We start from the raw sequence: 21634 nt of genomic DNA, 5'->3' as shown, positions 1-21634 counted from the left end.
TTCCAAAATGGCTCACGTACGTTTTGCTCGAGGCTTGATCCTTGGTTTGCTTTTTTTCCCCCAGTGATCTGAATGGTGCGAATCGACTTACACCGCAATTTTCAGGCTTCTTGTCGTATTCTTTTTTTTATTCTATTATCACTGAAATTATTATGATTATTTTCCTGTTCGTTTATGCGATGTGTACGCGTACAGAAAATCTCGCTATCCTCCAGGCAGGTCGTCAACCAATTCAAGACATTTGCGGCTGTGCAATACAGGAGCGGTGATGAACAGAGAGCTCTTTCATCCAATGTTTTTTTTTTTTTTTCTTAGCAGAAATAAGCCAAAACTGATGTTGTCTAATTTGGTTGCCTGGAAAAAAAGCCTCAATACTCGCTTGTCTAATAACCTGGTCTTCCGAGCTGTACGCGCCCTGCCGCGGGTGGTGGTGTTCATCCCATCCCGTCAGCCTTGGAGCGCACTTGCCAGCGTCCAAGGGGGTGGAGAAAATAAACGGGGAAGGAGCCACTAAACTAGCTCGAACACCTATGAAAAGAGTCCCTGGGAGAGATGCACCATCTCACGGGATCCTCGTCATTTGTCCCCCTTGAAGCCCTTTTTTTAAACTGAGTACTACCCTACACTGGACAAAAAAAGCTACCCCGGTTTTTTTTTTTCCTTCTTTTTTTTATTCCTTCGACTAATCTGCTGCGCCTTACTGGGCATCAGCACAACCCCTGGACGGGCGGCTTTATGTTCGCTGGATCCGGTGCAGATTGGCACTTTTCCATAGAACAATGCCCGTTTTGTAAGGGGCAACCCGGGTCGGCAATTCCCGCTAATCTCTGACTTACTGCCTGTGAGATAATATCGGCACGAGTGGCGGAGACAAATGGGAAGGGAATCGCGGTAACGTTGCTGGCTCACATGAACTGATTCTGCAGCTGCCTGCTGTCAATGTACCCCCTCCAGGAAAATAATGACAAGGGGGTGATGTCACTTGAGTTGAGATCAGAGAGCGAGGATGGATCCTTTCGTTGACGAGGATCCGCATCCCGATGCCAATGACAATGCGGAAAAGAGGTGGTCGAGGTCTGGTCTATGAAAGAGGGGCTTCTTGATATACCTTTGGCTCCATATCACCGAGTCGTAGTAAGAAAATACATAAGAGCCATCATGTCCGGATCGTGGACGGAGGAGTGGTGGAGGAAGGAAGGAAGTCATTCTCATAATCCCAGCAGGTGGGCTGCAGCTTACTACTCTTGACTATATAGCTGCCTATCTAGAGCCAGTCCCAGAATAATACCTAATATTCACCAAACCTAATCATACAACATACTCACCACCCGACAAGACATGCAGCTCTTCTACTGCAACCCCTCACCAAGGAGGGGCCTCGGCGTCGTCCTGGCCATGTTGTGCATGCTCATCAGCCTGGCGGCGGCGGCGACCAGGATCAAGGACGGCGCCGATCCCTCCATCATCCGCGTGGGTGACATGTACTACTCGGTCGAGTCGGGGGGAAACGGCATCGACGTGCGGCGGGCGTCGACGATCCTGGGCCTGGGCGGCGCGACCTCTGGGAACGGCAACTTGAAGCGCGTGTGGACCGCCGGCAGTTCCGACATGGGCGACGTCTGGGCCCCCGAGATCACCATCGACTCGGGCCGCACCTACATCTACTTTGCCGCCGGGCCCGGGGACGCCAAGCGCACCTATGTCATCAGCGCAGACCAGCCCTACGGCACCTACTCGGCCGCCCAGAAACTCAACCTGCCCGACGACCGCTGGGCCATCGACGGCGCCCTCTTCACGTTTGAGGGTCAGCGGTGGTTCGTCTGGTCCGGCTGGGCGGGCACCACAAACGTCGAGCAGAACATCTACATCTGCAGGATGAAATCGCCCACGGAACCAACAGGACTGCGATATATTATCTCGCAGCCCCGCGAATCTGTAAGTTTTCTTTGTATATTTGTATATTTGTATATACGTATATCGTATATACATGTATATTCCCCTCCGTTGACAGAAGCGCCCCCCACTCCCCCGAAAAGGACAATGGCTGACCACACAAACTCTCGTCGGACAGTGGGAGCGTGACGTGGGCAACCCCTACATCAACGAAGGCCCGCAGCCCATCGTGGACCCCAACGGGCAGCTGCACATCGTGTACTCTGCCAACGGCAGCTGGGGAAACAAGTACTGCCTGGGCGACCTGCGGCTGCGCAAGGGCGGCGACCCGACCTACGTCTGGGACTGGTACAAGTCCAACGGGTGCCTGTTCGGATCCGCCCAGGCCAACATGATGCCCGGCTGGGACGCGACGCTCGAGATCGACGGGCCGGGCCACCACACCTTTGTGCTGCCCAAGGGCGACGTCCAGCTGAGCCCCGGAGGCACCAATCACATCCCGTTTGTCTTCCACGGCGTCCGCAAGGGCACCTACTACAGCTGGACGAACCGCGACTGGTTCACCGGCAGCTTCGTCTGGTGGGGGAGCACCACCTACCGCCGCAGCAACGTGCCGGGTGCCAACCAAGACACCGGCTTCGGCTTCAAGTTCTTTGAGTGATTTTTGACCCCGGCCCTGTGCTTGCCTCTTTTTGTTTTCTTCTTTCTTCTGCATATCCGGAAACAAACAGCACGGATGAGCAAGCAGCTTGGGTGGATTTTCTTGGGACTCTTGTTGTATACCCATAATTATAATGTCTGAAACGATAATGACCAACCTTACTCTTGATATGCTCCTTATTGGTCTGAGGCCAAAACAAAATTGATGCTGTGATTTGATGTTTGTGATCGTTTAAAACATGTTAGTCAACGACATCTTGGCGGTACAAGTAGGTTAGTTACGCTCTTATCACTGCGTCAAAAGAGCAAAGAGAAGCGGCCAACATCATCACCAACAGCTCTAACAACATCACTGCCACATTTTGAAAGCGGGAGGAGTTCAGCAGACCGGAAAATGCTTTCAAAACAAAAAAATAAAAACGCCGTATTGGTCTTGATCGTCCTTGAAATCATTGGCAATGGTATGAGTTTTCCGTAACACGCCGCCGTCCAACCGAAATGCAAAGCCCTGCCAAAAAGAACCGTGGCGCAGGGTGGAAATGGTCGATGCCGGACCCTGGGTTTGGCTTTTCCTATGAAAGCCTTCGCTTTTTTAATCCGCGAAGCCCAGGGAATATCCCCTGGCGCGTAAACCAATCCACGCAACCTCTCACGCCTCCCTGAAACTGCTGTGGTAGTCCCTTCTATAATCCCTTTTCGACAAAAAAGCCCATTTACATGACGACACCCGAGTTGCTGGCAATACGCTGGAAAGGGAAACCTTGGTTAGTACAAGTCCCGGACAAGTTAGTGAATTGGGGTCAAACTTACAGGCCACAGCTCGGCAGCCTCCTTGCCGACGGGGCCGGTGATGGCGGAGCCCTTCATCTCACCCTTGGGGTTGACGATCTAGAGTACAATCAGGTCAGTTTGTTGCTATGTTTTGCGCAGCATCGCGAGCCTACTCCTAACGTCCAGGTCGATCGATCATCCTGCATCCCGAAACTGTAATCGTCTTGGGGCACTGCACCCAAGTTTTCCGAGCAGAGAAGTCTTGAGGATGATCGGACGACCTATTCGTAGGATTCCTGAGCTTCCACCATAGTTTCGGGTGCAACTTACGACACCAGCGTTGTCCTCGAAGTACAGGAAGACACCGTCGGTGCGCTTCCACGGCTTGGACTGGCGAACGATGACGGCGGGGTGGACCTTCTTCCTCAGCTCAGGCTTGCCCTTCTTGACAGTGGCCATGACCATGTCGCCAACACCACCGGCCGGCAGCCTGTTGAGCCTGGCACCAATACCCTTGACGGAGATGATGTAAAGGTTCCTGGCACCCGAGTTGTCGGCGCAGTTCATGATGGCACCACTGTTGTCGCCATGTCAGCACCGTCTTCTTTTCAAGGTCGCAGCCTCGTAGAATGGACATATTCGCTGCTGGGACCATGACAAATTATCGGGGATGTGTAAATGGGTTGCAAGGTTGGCACCTACACTGGGAGACCCAGGGTCATCTTGAGCTTGCCACCGGGGGCACCACGCCTGTTGACCAAATTTTCAATCAGCCATGTTTCAAGATGCTGTGAAGCATTCCATTCAGCAATCCATCATCGAGCCGTTCTAGTCGTTCGCCGTTTGCGCCGAGATGTTCGTCCCGAAGATCGCCAATCCACATAATCGCACCATCCGTGGTGGGCATTAAATGCACTGAGCCAGCCGAGTAGTAACATGCAGCAAAATCCTCCTAATTCTCCGTCGTTTCATTGTTGGCATTTTTCGAAGGGCGTCTCGTCTCGCTGGCGTTCTCGGTAGGCGGGGTCCTCGGCGCAAAAAAAAAAAACGGTTTCGCAACGGCTCGATATAACACGGACTGGCTGATCAGATTCCAACTTACGAAAGCTTGGCCATTTTATCTGTTTAAAAGGGTGACTGGGTGGGAAATTGGGTCGTGGAAGCTTGTCGTGATGGGTGGGATGTGATGCTGTCGTCAAAAGGTCTAGCAAAAATCGTCTAAGCGACAGGGCGTTCCGTGTGCGTAGGGTTTTCGGGCGGGAATGAAAAAAAAAGTCACGTGGAGATAGCAAATCATTCTGGCGCGGTGGGGGTATATGTGTTTGATGCCCCACTTGTCAGCGTCAAGGGAAAGTGGATCTGCGCGTCACAGCAAGTGCAGCTTCGGAACTGAGCTCAGGCCGACTGTGCGCGCCAATGTTGGGGTGTCAAAAGTAAAAAATAAAAAAAAAAAGCTCTGGCTGCTAACAGTAGAAAGTAGTTCGGGAGGTGGCTGACCTGCGGTATCTGCCTTGCCTCGGTTATTTTACCATTCACATTTAACTAGCTTCTCAAAATTGATGTCCTCCTTCCTGTAGTAACAATTGAATTACATCCATTTCCAGGCGGTTTGCGGTTTCAGATTGTAAGCTTTTGGCTAGGTTGGTAGTGTGCAAGTATTAATCGTTTGCTGCCGTAGCTTGTTACGTTAGCTTCGCCACTCACCTCTCGGCTTGACCTTAAACCTTGCCGCCCAAGCTTGTTGCAATTGCAACTCCGAACAACACCACCACCGGATCTTTTCATCTCCTGTATTATCTTACGCGTCAGGAATCGAGATGTCGCTATCTTACTACTTGAAGCATTTGCTCTTGGGGTCACTGGTGGCCTCCACCCTCGCTCGTCCACAGCAAAAGCCCCTTGCTGACGACGATGACGACACCCCTCTGCCGGTTGTGATCTGGCACGGTAAGCTTCATTCTTGTCGGTCGCGAAGCTCTCGCACGTCGAACTGACCCTATCTACCCACCAGGACTTGGCGATGATTACTCGGCGCAGGGCCTTCGTCAGGTTGGCGAGATTGTCGAAGCGGCCAACCCTGGAACCTTTGTCTACTTCATCCGTATGGACGACAATGCTGCACAGGACCGCAGCGCGACCTTCTTCGGCAACCTGACGGAGCAGGTCCAAAAGGCCTGTGACGACATTGCCAGCCACCCCATCCTCTCGACGGCCCCGGCCATCGACGCGCTCGGCTTCAGCCAGGGCGGCCAATTCCTACGGGCGTACGTCGAGCGCTGCAACTCGCCACCCGTCCGCAGCCTGGTCACGTTTGGCTCTCAGCATAACGGTATCATTGATTTCAAGGCCTGCTCCGCCACGGACTTCCTCTGCAAGGGCGCCATGGCCCTTTTACGCGGCAACACATTTTCGCAGTTTGTGCAGAGCCGGCTGGTGCCCGCGCAGTACTTCCGCGACCCGGCCAACAACTACGACAAGTACCTCGAGTCCAGCAACTTCCTTGCCGACATCAACAACGAGCGCGTCCTCAAGAACCAGACCTACAAGAAGAACCTCGCCAAGCTGGTCAACTTTGTCATGTTTGCCTTTGCCGAGGACACCACCGTCATCCCAAGGGAGACGGCATGGTTCGAGGAGGTCAACGGCACCGAGGTTATCCCTCTTCGCGCCAGAAAGCTTTACACGGAGGACTGGATCGGTCTCCGCGAGCTGGACCGTAACGGCGGTTTGAAGCTGAGAACCTGTCCCGGCGATCACATGCAACTTTCTGATGAATTGCTCCATGACACATTTTCAGAGTTCTTTGGGCCTAACAAAAAGAATTTTGGCATGGACGGTGGTGCGGATGATCTGGATCTCTCGCGGGAAGATGAGCTCTAGATCTGACCTAGCCAGGCAATGCATGTACAACAGGTGTTCAATAGGATAGGATCCAGGCCTCAGAAATAAATCAACAAAACTTGCATAGTTGGCAGATTTAATTCTATACTGGTGCCAAGTAAGCGAGGTTGGGCGAACATTTGATATCCAGAACCATGCCATCACCACGGAACCAAGGCTTTGTTAATACGAGTCGAGACAAAAACAAACAATAATACCAACAAAACAATAATTGCCTAACGACTGTTGCGAATTGTTCATTCAGTTTAGAGACGATGACGCTCATGACCTGTCTAAGACCGAATTGTTTTGGAGAAAGCGCGGTATCTTTGTTTCGCAAAAGATTGCCTTTGAACGTTCGCAGTGAGGTCGCTCTAGTCTAGGTTATTGCGCCAGTGTTAAAATTGCACATAGATGCGCCCAACATACATGGTTTTGCATCTGGAGGACTACCGAGATAAATAAGTACTAAAATTCGTTTCCCCATTGCATCTACTTTGCCATGAGGCAAACAGGCCGAAAACCCACTGGCATGTGACTAACACCAAATAAATAACATTCTCGAACGTACGACTCCACGGCATTGTACTGTTCGCAGGCTTCCTGGTCCACGGACTACAGTGCGCTGCAACACCTCGTCAGACTCTGGACGTGATTAACTGCTCTGAAAGATATTGATGAAAAAAGAGAGCACCGATATGATTATGGGAAGAAAAAATTCAAAATGTACTGGAATCTAAATATTCATTATATTCCAATGCGCATCACCGCGCCTGACAAAACACCAGATGATTACAACGACATGAGAATCTCGCTAGTGACGCTACATCGTCCCCAAAGCAAGACTATACTATACATACACTCATCAACGACGAGGATAGCAAAATATTTACAACGGGCAAAAATTAAGCTGGAGACGCCAAGAATCGAACTCGGGACCTCTTCCATGAGGCAGACATAGGCTTGTTACACCGATGTTGCTAAGGAAGCATTATACCACTAAACCACATCCCCGTGCTTACTGACAACCGGTACGTTTGCTTTGTGCTATCATGACTGTGTGGGGAATCTTGCAGAATTTAGGGCACGTTAGCTGTGCTCTGATGCGGTATCTTGTGGCAAGGAACGGGTGGTGGATCGGTCCCCCTGGGTTTTCGACTGCACGTGACATCAATACTTAATAGGGATTAGTGACCCGCTTAATCTAGCTTGAGGGAATGCGGTTCATTCATCCCTTACCAAACGCAGCCTGAGCACAAGCCACCTTCACCTCGATTGCATTGCAATTGCGGCTGCTTGCGTCCTCGTCTACGCGCAAGCTAAAGCACAACTGCAGCGCAGGCAGTTATTGGACCAGACTATCATGCACCCGTGCCCTTGATTCCCTCTCCGGGCCTTTGCGCGACTCGAAAGACTTCGCGCATGCAGCCAGTGGCTCCTCCCACTTCAAGCATGGTGGTGCTGTTGCTTTCCCTGACGCTGCTAGCGTTTGCTGGTGCTGCACAAGCCACCGCCGATAGCCTGCCATCATACCACTTTGGCGCGCCCATCTCAGTGGAATGCCTGAACAGAAGCTCGTAAGTTGCATCTGTGCTTTTGCACAAGCGGCCGTTGTGCGATTCAGATTTGGCGGATAGCGACGTATAATAGGCTGTGTCACCAGTCTATTGGACCTAGGGTCGAGAGCAGATCTGACTGAGAGCTCCGCTGCAACCACGCACACATACGGAGCTGCCAAACAAATGACGTCCGTACAACCACCAGACAGACCCCGCTGACTCGCAGCTTGACAGAGAAACCGGGGAGCATATCGAGCTTCCAAACCACGAGCTCCAATGGATCCCCTTCCCAACCTGTAACGAAACGGGCAAGTCCCTCGAGTTCAACTATGGCATCGAGACGGAGCTCAACTGCACGATTCCTATGATCACGGACCCATTCTTCCACCTACTCGAGTTCTACATTCATTCGGACGCGCCTCTGTCGTGCCGCCTGCCGTCGAGACCGTGGCCGCACGTCGAGGCGGTGGGCGAAAAGCCCTTCAAGATGGAGTACATACCGCTTGTCTTCGCGCTGGCTGGCACGCTCCAGCTGTCGCACCTGCACATCAGCACGCACCTCAACGTCCTGCTGCACAGCACGCCCAAGCACCACATCCACCCGCACGACAGCGGCGTGCTGGATTCGGGCGCCGCGTACAGCACCTCGCCGCTCAGCCACATTACGGGCCCGGCCGCTCAGACAAGGCGGCTCGTTATTGGCGACCCGCTGCCGCTTAGCTTCAGCGTGAGGTGGTTTCCCACCCCGGCCCTACCAAAGACGGAGGGCCATGTCGAATGGCAGGGCATGGGAGGGCACGTCTACGCCAGCACCGTGTTTTATGCCATATCTGCGTTCCTGGCGGGAATGACATGCTCCTGTGTCTATTTCTGGGGCTATGTGCTGCCTAGAAGGCTCCGTGGCAGGGCGCTGGGTGGAGCTACGCCATTGGGGCATGGACTGAGCAATGGTGTTGGGAACGGCTGGGGTATGGCTCCAATCAAGAGGGCAATAGACTAAGCGGGCGGTAACACGGCATTGAGATGTGTGTTACAGTGGTCATGTCATAGCCAGTATACTGTCACGGCATATTGGCCTACAGCCATGAGTACCAATTTTTTGTGATTAGACGATTTGCTTGCTGAATCGGGAAAAGCAAAATCTAAAAGGGAACTGAATCCCGTGTTGGTTTGTTTGACTGAGTGAACAATACACAAGCTCTAGTGAAACCGGGTTCTTCTTTTTGTTTCAAGACTTTGGAGCAGCAAAACTTGTAACAGGTTTACTTTGTCTTTTTTGCAACATCAGATGCACTCACGCGGCCGTAGAGACGCAAGTACAGGTCGACAAACATCGCAAAGGCTGCAGAAATTGTCAGTTTTTTTTTTTTTTTTTTTTTTTTTTTTTTTTTTTTTTTTTTTTTTTTTTTTTTTTTTTTTTTTTTTTTCTGACCGTCCACGCGCAACAAAACACCCAAGCTGTCCCATTTTGAAGCGAATCAGAGAAGATAAAAGACGACTTACGAATCAACAACCAAGGACTGTAGAAAACCCCAACAAGAAAGTGCTTCTCAGCCATGGTGTACAGCTTCTCGTCCCAGTGGTAAACGTCATGGATGCAGACTAAGGTGGAGAGGAAGGCCTCAAGGGCGTAGACCAGGAAGAGCAGCTCGTCGCCGCCCGAGGTCCCACGGCCCTTTCTCAGGCGCAGCGCCGCGTACACGGCCGTCGGGAACTGGAACGATATCGCAAAGTATGCAAAAAGCCGCACCCAGGGCCGCACGGGCACAGCGTTATGCCACTCGATGACGACCAGGTCCCTGTACGTATCGACGTAGAAGTCGTGGATGCGCTGGAGGAAGTACAGCGGGCTTTCGGGGGACGCATAGAGCCATTTGGGGTAAAATGGGACCGCATCGACAACTGATGAGGGTTGCATTGGTTTTGTTAGTGATTTTTTTTATTTTTATTTTCTGATTCTTCTCCATAGGGAATCTTTTCTGTAGCAATGAAAGAAATAGCTGGAAAACTCACGGGCTATGACGACTGCCTGCATGATAAACCACCCTAGCCAGACCTTGTCCAGGCCGCCGCGAGACTTGAATGCCATATTGTAGGGTTTGCGTGTTGTAGGTAAACTATTTCCGAGATATTTGATCAGAAATGTAGGTTCTCCAACAGTGTCGGCCAGATCGGGGCATCTTTAGCTTTTTATCATCAAAGGCTGACACTTGACTGCACAAAAACCCCAGACCCCTGTCCCTGTAGACGCCCAAGACTGTGATGTACCATCGTAAACTTCAGCTGATTGTGGGGAATCCATCCACCTCGGTCACCTCAGGTAAGCTCGATCATCTGTATTATTTGGTTGTAATGTATTTATGACCAAACATTCAGGGATATACTCGTGGGTTAAGCTTCCCGGACACCCTGTCAAATGTCAAACAGGGGGTCCTTGAAATTTGGATCACCCCTAGAATTTAGAGACTTTGAATTTTGAACGGTTTTCACCTTGACAACCACAAATATATTTTTTTGACAGTTTAACATGTGGGAAAACAAAATAAAAAAAAAAGACCTATGTACAAAATGGCAAAACTAACAATCAAAATTGTAAGGGCCGTTACAGACAATAAAAATCAGGTCGCCTATTAAGATTACGCAATAAAAATGTTTGCAATGTTAATATATGTAGGATTTTTACTGATTTTCCCACATGTTGTTTTATTCTAGAAAATATTCTGGATATATGGTTGTCGAGGTGCAGGCCGTCAAAGTTTGTGGTTTTGATTTTTGCATACAATTGATATACAAAGTCGAATGATTCAGATTCTAGGGACCCTTTATCTGGCAGGGGGTCCCCGAAGCTCAACCCACAAGTATCATTCAGTTTCATGGCCATCAATTCGCCTTCCTGAAAAGCAATTTCGAGAATACAAAAACCTTCCTAAATTACATACCTTTCTTTTTTTTTTTCAATTGGTTGACTATTGCGTCAATGTCGCTCTTCCAGCGGTGCCCCGCCAGTCAAAGGCTCTCATGGTGGGTAACACATGCGGCCAGGCAAGGCTCCACCACTTGTCCTCGGATTCGTATTTACATAAAGATGAAGGAGCCTGTCCAGCCTTGCCTCATAACGAATGTTATTTTCTCCTAGTACTTTTCGACTATCAAATTTAAGATCCAGTGTTTCAGGCACGGTATTTGCCATGACCACACCGCAACATGGTCTATTTGCACGGGCCCGTGATGAATTCTTATCAACACTTCGCTCAAAGTATAACGGAGCCTTCGGAGCCTCACCAAGGTCAAACGCTCTCACATTGCGCATACCTCCTTGTACTACAGGTATATACCTTGGCCTTTTATAATCTCGCCTCGATTGTGTAAGCATTTGCATTTACCCCCCAATCGATCAACTCACACATTTAAGCGCAATTTCATCCACATCTGCCCAATCTTTATTGCGTAATTGACCGAGTCTATGAGCGCACTGAAAAATGAAGCTCTCGCGAGACAGATAGGTGAATGGTGCAGCTACTCGTCACTTGAAGCCGTTCTCATCAGCAGGGCCATCGTCGATATTCTTCGCTGTTCAGTTCGACAAGACTGCCAAGTACAGCTGGTCAGTTGTGTCCTTGAAAACGGCATACACTTGTATGTTGAGCTTGCTGTCAGCGAGCTTTTTGAGCAGGGCTTAGTTCCCAAAGACATGGACAAGATCAATACCATATGACATCTAGTCCAAAGGGCAGAAGATATGTCTTGTGGGTCCACCTGATAGTTTCATACATGAATTCGCTCATCTGCAAGACAATCCAGTGGAGAACTGGGGCGACGTAACTATCTTTACCAAAAGAAGCTCTCTAGGGTCAACGAGCGCGGGTACCGAAGACGGCGTCTCAGATTTTCCCTCAATGGGCACTTGGAAATGTTCTTTCCCTCTCGCCATCTCTGCGGGACTGGACCCAAATTCCCACTGCAGACCGATTGTCACGTCCAAGCCGGAGGGTTCTACTGCAGCGACCAGCCTTCCGCCGCAACCCATCTACCCATGGTGGTCAGGAAGGATATTACAGCACTCTTACCCTAATGCGGGCAACCGAACTGGGATTAACAATGCACATCTGCCTATCCAGAGCAAAGTCAACAAAGTTTGCTGAGTTTCGATAGCCAGGCCGATGGGCCTCTTCAAGTCGACTTTTCTCGACACTCCATAATCTTTTTTTTTTTTTTTTTTTTTTTTTTTTTTTTTTTTTTTTGAGTAGATAGCTAGTTTTCTGCTTGCCTTGAGTACAAAAAGAATTTGTCTGGGTTTGAATACAATAAGAGAATAGAGGCAAGCTTATCTCCATATAAACTCTAGTTACGATACAGAAGCCTGCGCGACTCGACAAGTCTAGGATCCCGGGTTTGGTCTGCCTGCGATGGTCGCCGATGCAGTGGCTGCTCCTGGATCGCATTTTATTTTTCTGAAATAGAGTTTATTTCCATTGGCGAGGGTATGCATGGGAATCATAGACGCCCTATCGATACGCATCCTTATCTGTTTCGGCTTATGGGTTACGACGACCAAAGACAAGGCTAATGTACTTTTTCCTTGAGATGACATATACTGCGCAAAACCACCCGGGGGCACGGATAGGAAATGCGTGTGCCCACGGAAGAGAAAGTTCAACGGTACGGCCTTGTATTTTGCTGCGCCTTGTCCTCCAAGTTTGCCGGATCTTTTGTGGGGGGTCGTCAAGCAAGCCAGCATCGGCGAGGCCGTGACCTCATGCTAAATGACTACTGTAACAGCCCTATCAGGTGGAGTTTATAATTAGTCCAGATTGTTGTTATATATACTAAATCACCAAAGAACCACTCTCATCCTGTCTCCAGAATACTTAAAATGAGAGGTTAGTAAGTACTCGGTCGGGCCCGAAGAAGTTTTGTTAAGAGATTTTCAGCTTTGAATCATCTCCCAGGCGACCAAGTCCGAATTGTAACATATTCATCACCATTTGGCTTGAGAATTTGATACCTGCCACCCTCGTCGAGACTCTTCACAACTGTCCAAACCCAAAATCTCCATTATGAAAACTACAATTATACTTAGCGCGCTCAACGCCCTGACGCTCATGACGACCGGCACTTTCGCGGTCAACTGTCGTATTGTAAAACGATGGTTACCAGCGCAATCAATTGTACAAAGGGAATATAAACGAGCGCCAAGCGACAAGTTCCACCTGGATCAGCACTTATGCGAATCTACTGCTCGATGCATGATCACTTGCCGTAATCTTGACCACACGGAGTGGGCTGTTGCAGGCGAGCTCAACGAAAAAGGCAAAGACATTGCCAAGGTAGCTGGGAATGATGCATGGGAACCTTGGAACCCCAGGGCACAAGAACAGGTAGGTTCGATGCCCATATTCATGAAAAGCTGACAACAATGCGAGTACTAATAGTATTTTTTTTTTTTTTTTTTTTTTTTTTTTTTTGCTTGCTAGGCTTTCCTACGCGCACTTCGAAAATCGCCGAACCGTATTTCTGTAAATGTGCCTCGTTAGCCAATTTCATCATACATGGCAAGGGATCTTCGCAGTTTATAGCGGTTGAATAGCCAGCTAAAATGAGTAAATATAGCCGCGTCAAAGATTAACCTCTTTTTTTTATTCGCCCTTTTCTTTGCATCTATTCTACCCTAGTTCACCTTAAATGCTTATTACAGACGGGCCGTATCCCCTGAATACTCCCTGTCGAAGGATTCTTGTCTTGCAGCACCGGAGGCTTCGAGACCTCCAGTGAATCCAAAATGTTGACTTGATATTCTTGTCTTGTTAATAGTGTTGGTTGAAGTCATGGGTTGCATTTCGAGAAAAAAAAGTGAGGCTTGTAATGTAGGCGGGCTTGGAAATCCAGCTTGAGCATGCTCATCCAGCCATCAAACTACATGCTTATGCCCGCCCAACTCGTCAATGTCATGGGCGTGCTAATCTTTGCCGAAGGAGTTCTGGTCAAATTTATTGCGTATTCATAACAAAGCAATGCATTTTGTCATTTAAAAGTAAGAAGAGGACATCCAGGCCAGTATATTCGGGCTCGGGCTTTGAAGATCGAACTGATGCCCAACCCATCCACAAAGTCAACCTACCCGTTTATGGCATGCCTTGTGGCTTTTCAGCCTTCGTATCTGCCAGTCTCGGTGAAAACACCTTTACAAAGTCAACAGCGAAACTAGCAACCGGGAGTATTTGGTTTTCATTGATTATTTTATTTTTATACGAGTTAACAAGGGAGCTGTTCGTTATCAGAGCCCCACACTAGACGGCCCTGTCATCTTTTGGCTTCAAATAGAGGGGCGAGCCCAATTTACAATACTAGCTTCCATCCTGGTCACTGTCTCTGCACAAGCTATCCCATCTTCACCCCTCCGCAAACAGCCTCTAACGCTGCTCTCCATGTCTTTTGATCTGAAAGAGCTGCTCTGCAATCGTTTGTGGTCCTACAACCCACTAGCATATGGAGGAGTGGTATTTCACGAGGACGGAACAGGATTCGTAAGCAGCTCACCTCGTCTCACTCCCAATGCCCCTGATACCCAAAAAAAAAGTAAGCTGAAGCAACATGAGCCGTTTCCTCGACTCTGAAGCTCGATGTGACAGTGGGGGTGGCAAACCTGCTCCATGCCAAATTCACATGGCGTGAGGTACCGTCGACTCCGCAAGCCGAAGAGCAAGCCCAGCAGGACGTGGCGACGATGACGACCTCGCACTTCAAGATCGAGGTTACTCTGCTCAAGGCAGAGCAAGGCCCGGGTTCCGCCGCTTTTGTGCACGAAACCATGTACAACGACCGCGTCTTCGACCAAAGGACGTTTGAAATCAGCCTGGAGCAGGGCAGGTGGGAGCTCAAACAGCCAGAAACCAGTGTGATAAGCAACAAGTTGACTCCGTACGGCCGGAGGCTTACCTTTGAGCCGTCGATCCTCCCAGCGGCTGTGAATTTCAAAAAGGGCGAACCCCGGAGGCTCCTGGGCCTGCACCGGTTTGACGAGTGGAAATCGTTTTATAGCGAAAAGCTAAAAGACTAATTGTGAAAGTGGCAAGGGCAATATCTCAGCCGCATCCAACAATAACGAGCTGTGAGACGGTTGATGCCAGAAGAGATGATTTGACAGACGTGGATATATACATGAGCCATCCTGAGGAGGGACGTGGGGGACGTGTGTGTGGGAGCGAGACGCTAGTGCCAATAAGCTGACGTAGCTTGCCAACTTTGGTTAGAGTTGAAGGCAGTGTGACAAGAGATTCCGTCGTGAACGAGTGCCGGTCTTTGTCGGCCTGTGTGTAAGGATGGAAGGCAAAATGATAATACAAGAAACGATGCCCCTGAGGCCAGCAGAAGGCGAAAGAACAGAACCCACGCCTCTCGTCTCCCAAATGCCTGGCTGGGGGACTGCTGTTGACCCTTTATTGCCTACATCTTTCTGATATAGCGTGGGCGTAAGCTTATCTCTGCTGTGTTGTGTAAATCCTTAGGTCCTAGTTAGACTCTGCTTTGGCTCCGGCCGGCCGTGGTTGCTTGCTTACAGGTATCGCTACTTCTATGGGCTAGACTGTTCCAGTTGGTTTGTTTTGTTCATTGCTTGACGGAGATGTTGATGGCTTTTGCGCTTTGCTGGCAAAGTGCAGTCGCGGATGGACCAAGGCGGACAGGTGCTAAAAGGCGAGTCGAGCAACAATTCGACTATACCGGATTGTATGCCAATCAGCAGGTCCCTTGGCCAAGCGTTGCAGCGGCAAGACACCCAATCATTGGCCTCATAGGATAGAAAGAAAAAGTCAGGCAAGATACATATGTGGTCGTGTACTTGAACAGATAACAAGAGATGCAATGCCACTGAACCGGGAGTGCGGCCTCCGAAAAAAGCATCTTGGCAAATCAAAAATCTCTCAATCAAGTCTTTGACTATGCCGCTCTGCTGTTTGACGCACAGTTATGCAACCGGTGCAGTGTGCCGGCCAGAGATGGAAGGCGGCCTTGCCACCAGAATTGTCGACGAAGACATACTCGCCTTTCTGCCTTCTTTTCGCCAGCGAGACTAGCCCCGATTCCCACCCTTAAATGTGAGATAGCAAATACGAAAATCATCTGGATATCAACGCAGGCCTGTCAGCCACAGGTTGTGTAAAGAGACCAATCGACATGGGCCGGCGCTGGCAGCATGGTAACTTGCACGACTCCGGGCCATCACGTTAATGAGACGGCACTACCAATACTACAATCTCAGTTACAGTAACTTTATTGAAGATGACCCTGTTGAGCCTTCCAAACGCCCGAAAACGCGAAAAGACTTGAGATAGTCATCATCTGCGCTCTCACCCTCGAGGCCGATGTTGTTAAGGACCTAGACGTCTTCCCAGATTGCAAGTGGTACGCAAATGGGCCCAGAGGATATGGAAAGGCGAAAGGCGCCCCCAATTTCTATTCGACAGGCTACATTGCCAGTTATAATGTCGTTTTGGCGCACATACCTAAAACGGAAAAGGCCAACGCGCCGGCCGTAGCATCCCATAGCCGCATGAGCTTTCCAAACATCCGCCTGGCACTGATACTCGGTGTTTGCGGTGCAGTTCCTTCCAAATTGGCTACAGCAATATCAAAAACGAGGTGGTTCTGGGTGATGTTATCATCAGCCATGGAGTTGTTCAATACGACCTTGGCGCTCAGCTACCTGACCGGTTCGAGCCATAGGATACCATGCTGGCGAGGCTAGCTAGGACGATACCTCAAGGCCCTTCAGGCGAGAACCTACCTGGCTGCTCAGTACCCTAGAACCAATCAAGACAAACTGTTAAACGCGAGATATAAACACGTCACCGAGCAGATTTCATGCGATTAAGTTGGATATGACCATGAGCTAGCTACTAACCTACGAACGTCTTAAGCAGGACTACCCAAAGCCTGCTGTTCATTCTGACCAGACCGTTTTTGAGAGACAACGTGGTATTGTCCTTTGGGTTATCTAGGTTCTGGAGCTTCTCATCGACCGAGATGATATTTCTGTCCAAGCAATGTGCAATCGTCCAAAGGAGCTGCCGCGCAGATTTGATGATTTGTTTGAAAAGATTATTGCGCGAGACGGAGAGAACCCAAAACGACTACAAATTTGCCTCAAATACGTTCTCTTTGCCGGGCGACCTCTCAAGCCACAGGAGCTCTACTTTGCTATTCAGTTCGGCCTAGGTATTGGCCGTTCAGGCTACTGGGACCACGAAGACTTCCTGTTAGACCAGATAAAGATCTTTGTGAGGACCTTATCCAAAGACTTGGCAGAAATTACACAGAACAATAATTCCGAAATCCAGTTCATCCACGGATCCATTAGGGGCTTTCTGATGGGCAGCTACAATAAGAAATGGTCCGGATTTTAGAGAGACCTTGAGGGCCGCCGTCAAGCTTTTTCGAGGGGTATATGCTTGGCCCAGTTGAACGCCCCTATACGTAAAATCTTTCGTATACAGGAAATCTATCGTACACTGGAGGATTCTTCGTCACGGTTGCGGTTGCGGGAAATATCAAGTCAACTGAGGTCGGAGCCAAACATAAAATCTCCATTTTTGAAATATTCGATTTTTAAAAAGTTTTCCTTTACCAACCGCGCCCAATAAAGCGGTATCGGCCGAGCGGAATTCCTCCAAGATTTTCCGTTGAGAACGCTGGGTAATGATCACAAATTAATTCTCTTGCACATTACGAGCGTGAACTGTACTCGCGTTCAGTCAACCTTGCATGCATTCTCGCCAAGAAAAGTCTAAAGAGCCTCATACCGGGTCACTTCCAACCGGAATCATATTTTACCATTCAGGACGAGCGGTTCGAGTCGCCGATCATGGCTGCAATAGCTTGGGGCACCCAAGGGACCGCCTGTGGAATGTTGACGGATCCGAGAATCTTTCTCATTTCATTTCTCTGTTAATCGAGGAAACATGATATAAAAACAGTGGACAGCAAGCTTTGGTCTTGGCAGCAGTTTGTTGTTCAAACAATCCTTCAATCGGTTTGGTAGAGCAATCGAAATTCAAAAGGTACCGGAACCAGTCAGTATATAAGGCAAGAACTTCGAAAGCATACATGGCATTATCCACCGACTTCGGCTAGCCGCAAGTCGTGTCAATAGGCCCGCCATTTTTACACTGGCTAAGATAGATACCTCTTGAGCTGCAAATAGCATCGGGCGATCTAGCCATTGTGAACCAAAAGAGTAGTGGTACGGCCGAGCGTGTCATTCTTGGATTTTGGGATCAAACACACACAGCTCACACGCAACTGCTTTGTTCAAATGTTTCTGTTTTTTGTGTTTCATTGACTTCGTATTGTAGGCATGCTATTGACGTCACCTCAAGGACTCGTCCTCCAGCCCGTCCTCACAATGCCCATCTCTCATGTCTCGTCTTGAGGCGTTGAGGCGTTCATTGAAGTTGTTCCGCTTACTCTGTAGAAAGGTATGATGGTCAGTAACAAGTCAAACACGCACGGGGTGACTCGATTGCCATTCAAGGGTCACTCACGCCACTGGAAGCTGCCGTTGTCGTTGCCGATCCTCTCGGCGAGGTTGATGTCAGCATCGTGAACGTCGCCGTTGGAGTCGCGAAGGCGGGCACCTGTTTGGTGTGTTGTCAGTCAGCAATGAATATATTCATATATTCTCCCTCAATAGAATTGCTTGCAAAATGCGAGTCCGTGGCCAAAACTTACGGAGGATAGGCTGGCCATCACCCTCCATGTTGAAGCTGATGCTCTCGGCGCTCCCAGAGAAGTTGGATCCACCCCACTCGAAGCGACCTAGATCAGGCGTGAAAACGTTAGTAACAGGCATGCTAAGATCACCAAGCTGCTGTCCAGGAGTTAACTTACCCTCGTTGTTGCCAATATAGTCTTCAGTAACGCAACATGACATTAGTAACCATTTGCTAGTCAAGTCCTCGATATACGGTGGGCTAGACCACTCACCGTTCAGGTCACAAGTGCAGTCGCACATCTCACCGTTTGCGTTGCGGAGCATAGCGCAGAGCGTGGTGCCCTTGTGTGCGTGATATAAGTCAGCCCATGTGTGTTGTATGGATAGGATAGCTGCCGGATACACATACCTCGACCCTAATGTTCTCAGCGGAGGCGTGGAAAGACATTTTGAGTACTGTTGTGTTTTGCTGTTCAGTTTCTCGTTAGATACTGGTTGCTTTCAGTGGTGAGGCGAAAGGTCAGAGTCGGGGAAGAGGTCAACGTTTGAGGTGTTGGTTGAGAGAGGAGAGAGCAGTCTTTGAACACGAGGGGAATAAGACAGCCTCCAAGTACACTGAACTCACCAAGAGAATTGATTGAAGTTTGGGAAGAGTGAATTGCAGAAGAGAAAGGTCGTTTGATGTGAAGGTGATGGTGTGGGACTTATAAAGTCAAAGACAGCGCGGGGTTGGAAGGAGACGCAACTCTTATACGGAGCTGCCCTTAGCCAGACCCACCTTGACTTGCATGGAAACGGCAGGCACCTCAGGCATGTAAGCTGATAATTACGTGGTAGGTAGGCATTCGGCCGTGAGTTTGTTCTCAGAACGCCTTGGCCAAGGGGGGGTTGATGAAGTGGATGTGGGCTGGGGGACCCTTCTCCACGTACCATGCACAAACTAGGGCAAGTATGGACGGATGGGACCTAGCTACCTCCTAGGACGGTACAACTAGCTACTGGCCTGCAGTACTTGCATTGGATCAAACACAGCGTGGCTGATACTAGCTCACATGGAGTAGTCTGGGCCCCAAGCTCCAGCACCATCGAAGATACAGAGAAGCAAAGGCAAGCGACGACTCACACACAGCCCATCACCTTTGAGGTGCAAGGTGGAGTGCAGACAGTCTGGTTTCTTGGCTTTTCAAAGTTAGGTTTGTACCAGCCAGGATTTAGCTGCGTCTGAGAGTCTTTCCATAGTGCCCTGCCGTCTGATGGATAGTAATGCCTCATGCTGCTGTAGTGCCCCCGCACCAATCATAGGGTCGGAGCTCCTTGCTCTAGATAGTTGCTAAAGTAATCACTAATCACCATAGTGCCTTCCACCTAGGTCATTGACTGCGTTGGGTAATACCGACGCAAATAAAACAAATCTAACATACAGGCCTCGGTGTGTCAGTTCAGCGGGTACCGTACAGCACAGGTGGGTGGTAAGTTTGTAACGTGGTAAGCAAACTCCTATTTTTGAACAAGAAGAACCCACCCCACCATTGAAAGCGCGGCCAGACCCGTCAAGGTGTTCCCGATCCGCCGATAACAGAGAGCTCATCCCTGCCCTGAGCTCCATGTGAGATGGGATATCCCACTGCTGGGGCCATCATGGATGAGGGGTAGCTCCTGAGGTTAGCTTCGCCTTCAAACTACATCACCTATTTCTTTTTCTTTTTTTTTTCGTTCATTTTACTGTAGCAAGATGGAAGCCTCAAGCTTCACTCGTGCAGCTCCAGCCAGATTCAATCGGTCCTAATGACTCGTCCATTCAATTTATACGGGGATATTAAGCTGCCTAACCTACCTTAGTCAATGTCTTACGTGCGACGTTTTGTTCGAATACAATGATGCACCCAGAACATACGGAATTGGGCAATCATGCGCAAGTTCCAAGATGATTCCGTTTGGAGTGGAGGCCGCGCAATCCCTCTATTCGTGCTATCAACCCAAACTCGCACCCGGGAGGCCGCCTTTCTCCGCTTTGGATCAGTACTGTATATCGAGCGCTGGATGGCTGTCCAATCCCATCTCCAGCTCAACCGTTGGTGTTTCCATCTCGCATGCGCCCCCACCGTCTTTCTCCCTCGGCGTGTCGCTTGAACATCGACATTTGGGGAACTGTAGCCTCCTAGCCTCTGGAACAAGCCAAAACCCCACGAGCTTGCTTCTTCTGTGGGCTTGGCCTGCAGACGCGGGCAGAACTATGCGTACCCACGTTGTGAAGCGATTCGCCGGCACCGAGTTGTCACAACGTAACCAAACCGTTATGGAGGGGTATGGATGACGACGCTCCCAATATCAAACTGATGCATTTGCGTAAGTCTGCCGATGTGCAAACTCTGTATGTAGCTATTACTATACAAGCTAGGACGTCAGGTTGTTACTCCGTAACCACCAGGTAGCACATATAGTTTGTTGCTCAAAGACGCACACCGAACCCCGCCGCAATCATGTTTGACCCTGCCTCAAGCTGTGCCTGGAAGGTTGCCCCGCGCTAACGGAGATAGACCCCTGGACCCCTGAAATGCTCCGCATGGTGGGGTAATCGATCCATTCGTTTGTTGCTTGCTTTGCTTGGAGTCAAGCCAGATAGTTGAACACTTTGCAGACGGTTGGAAGCATACAGTAAGTAATTACGGTTCCGTTGCCAAGCGGAATAGACAACTCATACTACAGATGGCGTCCCGCTCTTCCGTCTGGTCTGAAACCGGGATAACGAACGACAAGTGGTCTAAGACTCCAAGAGATGATGCACATCTGCCTTTTGCGTCCTCTCCTGAAGCGCCTAGAAACTTCTTTCGGTCGCTTGAACGGGCGGCCTCCAAGCCCAAGGCGATTGGAAAAGCGAATTCGCCAGCCAATCAACCGAGGCACCCCATAGCCCCAACAGTCACTTCCACAATCGTCTTGTCTGATGCAGAAGCAGTAACGCTACAGTATCCGGCACGTACGTGATTCTACATGGCTTTATGGCAACCAGCAGCTGCAGGTTTTGCATGACTTGACCGTTGCCGAGATGCCGGGATTGTGTCGACGTCCCACTCGAGCTGAAATGTCCATGTGGCGATACCTATCCCGCCTGAACTGCTGCATATCCTCATCGCCATCCGAGCGTCTGCACTCACTACTGGAT

General features: G+C 49.7%; 9 protein-coding genes across 9 annotated transcripts; 6 read left to right on the top strand and 3 right to left on the bottom strand.

Moving 5' to 3' along the window:
- Window positions 1–1338: 1338 nt before the first annotated feature.
- Window positions 1339–2554, top strand: PpBr36_03293 (uncharacterized protein; the record flags this gene model as incomplete). Its single annotated transcript, XM_029890466.1, has 2 exons — window positions 1339–1935; window positions 2072–2554. The coding sequence occupies 2 exons, from the start codon at window positions 1339–1341 to the stop codon at window positions 2552–2554; spliced, it is 1080 nt and encodes a 359-aa protein (XP_029752919.1).
- Window positions 2555–3266: 712 nt separating this feature from the next.
- Window positions 3267–4440, bottom strand: PpBr36_03292 (uncharacterized protein; the record flags this gene model as incomplete). The annotated part of the gene is made up of 5 exons (XM_029890465.1): window positions 3267–3299; window positions 3364–3441; window positions 3655–3901; window positions 4027–4074; window positions 4427–4440. The coding sequence occupies 5 exons, from the start codon at window positions 4438–4440 to the stop codon at window positions 3267–3269; spliced, it is 420 nt and encodes a 139-aa protein (XP_029752918.1).
- A 701-nt stretch (window positions 4441–5141) lies between these two features.
- On the top strand, window positions 5142–6204 carry PpBr36_03291 (uncharacterized protein; the record flags this gene model as incomplete). The annotated part of the gene is made up of 2 exons (XM_029890464.1): window positions 5142–5271; window positions 5336–6204. The coding sequence occupies 2 exons, from the start codon at window positions 5142–5144 to the stop codon at window positions 6202–6204; spliced, it is 999 nt and encodes a 332-aa protein (XP_029752921.1).
- A 1422-nt stretch (window positions 6205–7626) lies between these two features.
- Window positions 7627–8763, top strand: PpBr36_03290 (uncharacterized protein; the record flags this gene model as incomplete). The annotated part of the gene is made up of 2 exons (XM_029890463.1): window positions 7627–7781; window positions 7998–8763. The coding sequence occupies 2 exons, from the start codon at window positions 7627–7629 to the stop codon at window positions 8761–8763; spliced, it is 921 nt and encodes a 306-aa protein (XP_029752920.1).
- Window positions 8764–9025: 262 nt separating this feature from the next.
- Window positions 9026–9852, bottom strand: PpBr36_03289 (uncharacterized protein; the record flags this gene model as incomplete). The annotated part of the gene is made up of 3 exons (XM_029890462.1): window positions 9026–9105; window positions 9267–9665; window positions 9777–9852. The coding sequence occupies 3 exons, from the start codon at window positions 9850–9852 to the stop codon at window positions 9026–9028; spliced, it is 555 nt and encodes a 184-aa protein (XP_029753824.1).
- Window positions 9853–12820: 2968 nt separating this feature from the next.
- On the top strand, window positions 12821–13174 carry PpBr36_03288 (uncharacterized protein; the record flags this gene model as incomplete). Its single annotated transcript, XM_029890461.1, has 1 exon — window positions 12821–13174. One exon carries the CDS (start codon window positions 12821–12823, stop codon window positions 13172–13174), a length of 354 nt encoding a protein of 117 aa, XP_029753825.1.
- Window positions 13175–14188: 1014 nt separating this feature from the next.
- Window positions 14189–14820, top strand: PpBr36_03287 (uncharacterized protein; the record flags this gene model as incomplete). The annotated part of the gene is made up of 2 exons (XM_029890460.1): window positions 14189–14339; window positions 14393–14820. The coding sequence occupies 2 exons, from the start codon at window positions 14189–14191 to the stop codon at window positions 14818–14820; spliced, it is 579 nt and encodes a 192-aa protein (XP_029753832.1).
- Window positions 14821–15935: 1115 nt separating this feature from the next.
- PpBr36_03286 (uncharacterized protein) lies at window positions 15936–16506 on the top strand (the record flags this gene model as incomplete). The annotated part of the gene is made up of 2 exons (XM_029890459.1): window positions 15936–15957; window positions 16055–16506. The coding sequence occupies 2 exons, from the start codon at window positions 15936–15938 to the stop codon at window positions 16504–16506; spliced, it is 474 nt and encodes a 157-aa protein (XP_029753833.1).
- Window positions 16507–18293: 1787 nt separating this feature from the next.
- PpBr36_03285 (uncharacterized protein) lies at window positions 18294–18919 on the bottom strand (the record flags this gene model as incomplete). Its single annotated transcript, XM_029890458.1, has 5 exons — window positions 18294–18394; window positions 18489–18575; window positions 18648–18668; window positions 18744–18813; window positions 18881–18919. The coding sequence occupies 5 exons, from the start codon at window positions 18917–18919 to the stop codon at window positions 18294–18296; spliced, it is 318 nt and encodes a 105-aa protein (XP_029753830.1).
- Window positions 18920–21634: the final 2715 nt, after the last annotated feature.

This window comes from Pyricularia pennisetigena, chromosome 3, assembly GCF_004337985.1.
Source record: "Pyricularia pennisetigena strain Br36 chromosome 3, whole genome shotgun sequence".
NCBI lineage: Eukaryota > Fungi > Ascomycota > Sordariomycetes > Magnaporthales > Pyriculariaceae > Pyricularia > Pyricularia pennisetigena.
This window is presented reverse-complemented; position numbering and strand designations above follow the sequence as displayed.